Source organism: Danaus plexippus (assembly GCF_018135715.1).
Source record: "Danaus plexippus chromosome 22 unlocalized genomic scaffold, MEX_DaPlex mxdp_27, whole genome shotgun sequence".
NCBI classification, from domain to species: domain Eukaryota; kingdom Metazoa; phylum Arthropoda; class Insecta; order Lepidoptera; family Nymphalidae; genus Danaus; species Danaus plexippus.
Genome location: NW_026869855.1, coordinates 3,063,004 through 3,071,230, shown reverse-complemented (window position 1 = coordinate 3,071,230; position 8,227 = coordinate 3,063,004). Strand labels below are relative to the sequence as shown.

The following is an 8,227-nucleotide window of genomic DNA, read 5'->3' as shown; positions in this document are numbered from 1 at the left end:
TTGTAACTAACTTGAGTTTTGTAATATATTTGCACAACAATCGATTAAGTATATACCATTTAAAAAATATATATGATTAATAATTAAAGCATCAACTGTATTGTATACAATTCATAACAATATCTCTGTACGCTTTCCTTATACTATAGACAGTAAAATTGTCAATAATTTCATTTATGTCTAAAAATAAAAGATAAGGTATAAATAACATTTAATGAAATTTACCTATTGTATAATGATTGCATAGTTTGATTGAGTTTTAGGTTAAAATATTCTCAAAATAAGAAGTAGTGACTAATTATCTTGTTCTTGAGCTCCGTCCACTAATATATAGGTATTATTATTTAAATTTAATAATAAATTCAAGTAAATGAGGAACAAACGAAAGGCTTTGAAGTATTGTGGTAAAATTTTATATTAAATAATATAAATCTAATTGAGCTTTTACTAGTTTTTCATCAAATAGAATAATAATTGCAAAATAATAATTAAAACGTAAAATAGGACCTGCCAAAAAATTTTCTTGATACATAACTCATAATGTGATTTATAATATAAATTTATTTTACAAAAATTACTGACTTATATATAAGTGTATGACACTTATCCTAATAATTATTTAAAAAAAAAATGAGATAAATAAACGTCATAAATAAATGTTTGAAACATTAAAACTTAACTTGTGATTTTAATGCATGCATAACATGCATAGATAAGTTCCAAAAGCAAAACAACGACATAAAAAATAAAATATGACGATTGACATCACATTTCCATTGAAATATATTAAATGTATCACAGTTAATTACTTTTAACTTTAATTGTCATCCTGTACTTATTAGTAACAAATTTTATCAATAGCCATATTGTGTATCCTATGGCTGCTAAAATTACTAGTAAAATACTTAAAACTATTAAAACCAGCTTGACTTCATAGTATTCAATCCACGACATATCGGCAGCTGGCCCTGTTAGATGATCTCCTCCATACTTAATAACATGTTCTATCCACCACACAGTTAGATTTAAAGGATCAATTGGATATTCCCTCATTACTCCCCTGAGCCTTGACATGTTGTTTTTGTAACTAAAAATCAAAACATTAATAATTATTATGAGAATTCCCATAAAAATGTTCCAACTTCAAAACCTAAATTACCTTTTATCCTGTATTACAGTATTTATGGCATTTTTAAATTCATTTTCTGTCAAAGTAGTAATGTCTAATTGCATTCCCATTTTGTGGTATGTATATTTTTCTACATTATACCACTGGTCTCCTAACATAGGAATACCGATAAGAGGTACAGCAGCATCTATGGCCTCGTCAGTGGATTGTAATCCACCCTGAGTAATAAATAACTTTACGTTAGGATGTTCTGAAAAGAAAAACAAATATATAGTATATAGTAAGCAATATTTTTTTTTGCAGTAACTTATTACTAGACTAAGGAAAAATTACATTCTTTGTAATCAATGACATTGTATGTATTATCCATGTTGTCAAATATTTTTCAAATCAAAATAGTGTACATAATGAATACTATGTACATTTTGTTTTTTTTCCCTAAAAATTCGAAATATATCTATGGTGTCCATAAAGTTAGTATGTTTTTTAATTACATATCCCAGAAACTTTACTTCAAAACACAGTTAATTGAATCCTATGTATAATAGAAATTACCATTAGTTATACAATAGAGCTACATGTGATTCGTTTCAAAATTATATTTTTTAGATGGAAATTAACTTACTGAGTAAATCAGCTTGTGGAAACCATTTAGAAAATTTGATGTTATTTGGGTGTTCCGGGAGAACATCTTTGTCCCATTTCCATAAAACATCATACGGTAATTGAGACAAAACTTTAGTCATAACTTGAATTTTTTCAGGTGGCAATAGTGAAGGTAACACATTAGTACCAAAACTGATATATATAACACCATGTTTTGAGGAGTCCAAATATTGTTTAAGGTCCTGAAAGTAGTCGGTTGGAATAATTAAACTTACATTACTATTTCAAATAAAAATATACTATTTCTAATTTTACCGTATCTTACTTTAGGTAACTCCTTAACTGGGGGAATGTGAACACCGCCCATGTAAATAATATTTGGAGGAACAGGATGGTTATCAGCCCAAAGTGGATGCTCATTTATAAACATCATTTTAATTGATTTTCTTAGTTGATCAAATGTAGGTACATCTTTACCAAAATGTTTTCTCATTACTGCATAATCATGTTCTTCCGTATCGGCAATTAAAAAGTCCAACAACAAGTGTGCTAAAATTTCAACACTTCTTTCCACTAATGATAAATTATATAACCTTTGTCTACCTGGTGTTGGATACAAAATGGGGTGTGATGGTGCTCCCATGCTATGATATTGCTGAGCTACTATTCCAAAGGAACTTAATTGAATAACTGGTGCATCAAATTTGTGCGCGATGCCTAAGATAGGACGGTAGCAGGCTTCAAGTAACATTATGTCGAAATATTTTCTGTCCTTCTTCATAATTTCTTTTAATTCTGGGAGTTCCATTTGTTTATCAAAAATGTTTGCAAACGTTTCGAAAAGTTTTTTGATGTGACGAAGTAAATCTTCCTTATGGCCTCGATGCAACGACAACAAGTTTTCCCATTCCTTGTACGATAGGTCATGTGTGTCGATTTCAGTCAAATTGTTCGGTGTTTTACCTTTTGGATAAGCTGGATCTGCTGTAATCACAATAACTTCATGACCTCGTCTTGCAAGTTCTCTTGTAATAGGTCGAAACACTATTTGATGACTAATCGAAGGCGTAGGAAAGTAAGCTAGAATCCTTGCACCTTCAATACCACTAAATGTTATTAGAAACAGCAAAAATAAATTTCGGAGACCTGCCATGATTAGTTTATCGTCAAGACTGGTGAAACTTATCGAACCTATCGTATTATATATTTTTAAATTTTGATTTTGCGTGATTACATATCAGTAAAAAAATATTCAGAGTATCACATGTTTAACCTACGTAAAAGATAATAATGTTCATCTATGAATAGTAGTAAAATTTCTTCACCATGAATAGTATAAGAATGAAAAGTAAAATTTCTTCACTTTTGAGTGATAACTATATTGTTATGTGGACAAAAATGAAACTAGTATTATTCGGATATACGAGATCACGGTTGCTGCAAAGTAACCGAAACGTCGGGATTATGTAGTTTTTTAAATAATAAAATCCGCGTATTATATCCGAATAATACTAGTTTCATTTAAATGAATAAAACTCGCGAAAATCTTAGATCTCATTATGTGCACAAAGAAAATGTGTAAAATCAATATTTTTGTTAAAATTCTTGTACGAAAGTATGAGCTTGTGGACATAAGTTACTTTTGAAGTTTTTCAGCGTTTGTGTAATTTTTTCCTTATATTTTAACAAGGAACTCATTGGTTTGAAATCTTAACACACTTAATATCTTGAGTTTCCTTTTTCCCTATATTAAGAAAAGCGACACTTATGAACCGGATTGTACTACACTTCATAGATAAATATTATATAGAAATGTTAATTTCATCGCTATTTATATTTTATTGTTTATATATAGCTTGGGCGTTAATTTAATTTTAAATGTTAAGATAAACGCAACATACCTATATCGCTTAAAAATTATTAAGTAAGGTTTATAATTTGTTTTGAATAAGTACTAATTTAAAATAATAATTTATTATATCTGTCGGAGTAGGGGTCCAAGCCATATTGGCGTCGGGACGTGACGACCCCATCGCCCACCGGGCAACCGGTGCAATCAGTTATGAGGGGGGGTTCGCCGCTGAATGCGGTGAACGGAAACTCAGGCCTCTTCGGAGGTCCGGGTCGCTTGATGGCTGGTGTCCGCTCTGTCTGCCGTTGGACGCTTGCGCTCGGCGGTGGGTGGTTGGAGACTGGCCGCGTGGGCTTGGGTGGGAGGGGTAAGGGGTTAACCCTCTCGCGATTAAGCAAGCTCGCCAGGCGGGGGGACGCTCCTTGTCACGTGGAGTGAGCCCTCGGGGGGAGGTGGCCGTTCGCGGCCTGCCGCCGGATCGTCGCGGATGCATGCCTTGAGCGATTCCCGCGTCGATCCACCAGGTGGTGAGGAGAGTGACCGCTGGTGTTTTAGTGGGTAGCATGGGCCTTTCGGGCCCGTGAATCCCACATAAGATCCTCCGTCTCCCCTAGACGGAGGGGTAGGTATAAAACCTTTCACCGCGTTAACAAAAAAAAAAAAAAAAAAAAAGGGGTCCAAGCCATCGTTTTTTAAAAGAGTGACGTCAGCATAACTGACGTCATCAATGACATTATTCTTGACAGTCATCAGGCTCTGAGGTATTTAAGGTAACCCCATAGACGGTTTGACGAATTCCTTACTTCGAAGAGGTCCGTACCCTGCAACAACTCGAGCGAGACTATTAGTAATCTGTACTCTCGCCTCGATTTATACAAACATTTTTGTGACTATATTTGCACAGGTGGCTCCGCGGGTGTTAATGAAGGTGACACCTGATAATTTTAACTACCCTCAATTATAAGTTATTCAAATAATAACAATTGCGCCGATATATCAAATAACAATAAACATAGAATAATGAACTAGGAATTGAATTTTATTACTTTTACGAAAACGTTTTTCTGTAAGAATTTATTTGTGTATCTATTTCAGACTTTACGAAATATAAAATTTAGCTAAAAATATATTTTTTATTTTCATCTACAGATAAATTTATTGCAATAGCTTTCTCCTCGGTATCAAATTCAAAATTAATGTTTAATAAAGTTTCTATCTGTAAATCCAATCATATTTTTATATCATATAACAATTTGAAGAGCTGTGTCGTCTTGTAACTTTAAGGAAAGTAATTTTATAATCAAAATAGAATTGATTTAATTTTATAATCTTTACAAGATAACAATATTATAAAAGATTTCCCAAATCTTTGCCACTTCCCTGATTATTAAGATAAATATAATGTTATCTTTTTATCTCGTAAATCATAATGACATATTTGTTACCTACCATGAATGATTTGACGCGAAATTTATATTGCGATAAGAAAAATTGCGCAAATTTTTTTCAATTATTTTTATTTCAAAAAATACAATATTTACGATCTTCATTACCACAAATAACCAATTAATTTATTTAAACATTTATTACTTAATTATCCACCAACACCTTTTTAAATTCTGTATATTTTAACATAAAGATAAACGATTTTTAAATATAAAAAAATATTATTGAGCTTAAAACTTAAGTTACGAATTTGGGTTTATTTAACCGACCTCAAAAAAGGAGAAGGTTACCAATTCGTGTGTATTTTTTTAATGTTTGTTACCTTATAACTTTAAACTGGGTGAAGAGATTTTAACCTTTTTTTTATTTGAAAGCTGGTGCTACCCGTTTTGTCCAGTTTCAATTTTGTTAAGTTCTGATACTGGCGACCTTGAGAAAACCATATGAGTCTAAAATTAGCATTAAGTATGTGTGCGACAAATTAATGAGGGACTTTAACGCTAACCAAGTCCGATTTATTTATTATAATGGTAGTCTTCCCAGATGTTCCCATGATGACTATAATAAGATCTGATAATGAAATCCTGGGAAAATTTAGGAAACTCCTTAAAATGTGTAGACTTACATATATATATACATTAAGTAATCACATTACTTAAAGTGTAGTATTTTTTCACCTCTAAGAGGGTCCATTCACATTAACTCCAACTTTTGCGAATGTATCTAATTTATTAAGTATTGAGGTACCCTCGAACCTTAATTTTGGGTAGTTCATTGATTCCGAAGCTAAGGCAACTGCAATGAAACTCGGAGTCTTTACAAAAGTGTGGCAGTACTTTACGCCGGAACAGTTTAGTTTTTTGTATACCAAAGCACAGATCCGGTCGTGTGTGGAATATTGTTGTCACATCTAGACGCTACCAGATATCACCAGATTGGCTTGGACTCAGTAGTTAAATCCAATTTAGATAGAGCACAGGCGAAATGTAGCCTAGTCCTTAGGTATTCTACAGAATACACTCTGGATAGTGCCTAACCCAGAGTTCAGGCCCGTTGTATCCAAATCGGGGAAAAGGAAGAAGACGAAGTCACTGAAGGCGCCGACGCTAAACAAAAAACCAGTGCCTACACCTGGAAGCACATCTGTGTCCGCACCTGCACTCGCACCTGTTCGCGCAGATACCCAATCGACCATCGTGACAAACTACAACACAGGAGTGAAATCGACTTACCCGCCGCCGCTCTTTATTAGAGCAAACAAAAGCTGGAACGATATTTCTAGTTTGTTAAAATACTAAAAATATCAATTACTTGTCAGCCCGAAACATGGCGGTAGGAGTCAAGGTCTCTAGGGCCACTCCAGGCGACCACTGGGCTAACTGCAGTCATCAAGGATTTCCCCATGGAGATACCTGTCGAAACTATTAAAGAGAACCTTCAGTACCAAAACTTACCGGTATTGGAAGTGCATAGTATGCACAGACCAACAAACAAAAAACCATTCGACATGGTTTTAGTTCACTTTTACCTTACCCGTTTGCCGTCTATAAGGTTTACAAATAGAGCCCTTGCGAAGCGGCGGTTCCCCAGGGCAATGCCACCGATGCCAACTATACGGCCACTCGCAAGGTTCTGTTACGCAACCCGCTCTGTGTAAAGCAGTTAGACAGACTGAAGCAGGGGTTTGCCTACGAAGGAGGCACCCAACTGCGTCTCGTGCGGCCAACAGGGTCATCCCACAAATTTTTTAGGATGTCCCAAAGCGCCAGACTAGGCGAGGACTGGGCGAAAATCGGACACCCTGATAAAGCCCGGGAGTCGGCTCCCATCCCAGCTGCCACCCCTGAAACTAACGCGTGGCAAGGGCCAGGGTCATAATAGAACCAACAGCCCCTCAGGCACCCCAAGTCCCTCAGGCAGCTTAGGCTTCTAAGACACCCCAGGCTCCCAAGGTACCCGCGCAACCACCAGCAATTGGCCTAGCAGTTGACTCGCAGCTAGTCTGTGACTTCGCGAGTCTCATATACTCCGCGGAGGAGCAAACATTCGCCGCAAAGATGAGGGCCTCTGATTGCAAACCTCAGGCTCGCACGCTGGTAACGTGCCAATAAGCAGGCATGTTGTGTACCATCGGCACGTTTCAAGCCAATGGCAATTCGCAATTAAGATTAGGCATCCCAGACACTCTCATTAAAGTCAAGTCGAAACTAAAAAAAAAAACAAGAGGTTATTCTATTAGTTGTCATTTGTTGCATTAACATCAACTTAGAAACGTAGGTGTTAGAGCCTAGCTGATGTCAAGTTACTGCATCTCGAACATGGGCTGGCCCGTCCGGGGAAGTACCACCCTCTCACAGAAGATCAGCGTGAAGTAGTCTTTAATGACTGCGTTTCATACGATGAGTGGAACAGCCGGTTGTCCTTTCCCTTTTCTTCCTTTCCAACTTTTTCCTCCCCGTCTTCCCTAATCGAGGGTGGCAACGCATCCGCAATGGGCGCAATGTCAATGGGCGACGTTAGTACCTCCATCAGGGGAGCCGTCTGCTCGGTGGCCCCCTTTAGCATTAAAAAAAACTTTAACTAAGTAAACGAAGATCAAGGAAAAATACTAAAAAATAAATACGAGTATAATAAGAACTATGGAATAAAGCTTAAAATTTCGATCACTTTTATCAACATATATTGTGGACATCTCAAAAGTGTAATATATATTATTGATAATAAATTATCATCACACCAAAAGCTCACATTAAATTTAAAACTTTAATAATAACTTAAAACACGAACTTAATAACTTACTAAAGAAGATAAAAGACGGAGAGTAGAATGCAGTCTACATACATCAGAAGCAATAAAATTATTAATAATAAGAAATATTATAGAAAGCATTTATATTATATTAAATTGATACAGTATTACTTAATACTTTGTGTATAAGCAATACTATTCTGCTACATTGTTTGGGAGATTGATCCAATATACTGAAGACAAACCTAAGCTTGTTCTTATATAGTAACTGTCTTTTATGAAGGTTTAACATAATTTATAATAGTAAATGCATAGCCGTGACAACGAAATAAGTTTTCTTCTTTCTTTTTATTATAATATTATATTGAGCCAAGAAAGTCGGTAACTTGAAATGGCATGTCATTCATATTTAATTACAGCACATTAAACAGCTGCTTTCGCCAAAG

The 8,227-nt window shown here is 35.1% G+C and overlaps 1 protein-coding gene across 1 annotated transcript; it reads right to left on the bottom strand.

Moving 5' to 3' along the window:
* Positions 1 to 563: 563 nt before the first annotated feature.
* On the bottom strand, positions 564 to 2,898 carry LOC116773500 (UDP-glucosyltransferase 2-like). The gene is made up of 4 exons (XM_032665962.2): positions 2,061 to 2,898; positions 1,755 to 1,977; positions 1,160 to 1,379; positions 564 to 1,087 (listed from the first exon to the last, which is right to left on the bottom strand). Exons 1-4 carry the CDS (start codon positions 2,886 to 2,888, stop codon positions 802 to 804), a joined length of 1,557 nt encoding a protein of 518 aa, XP_032521853.2. The 5' UTR covers positions 2,889 to 2,898; the 3' UTR covers positions 564 to 801.
* Positions 2,899 to 8,227: the final 5,329 nt, after the last annotated feature.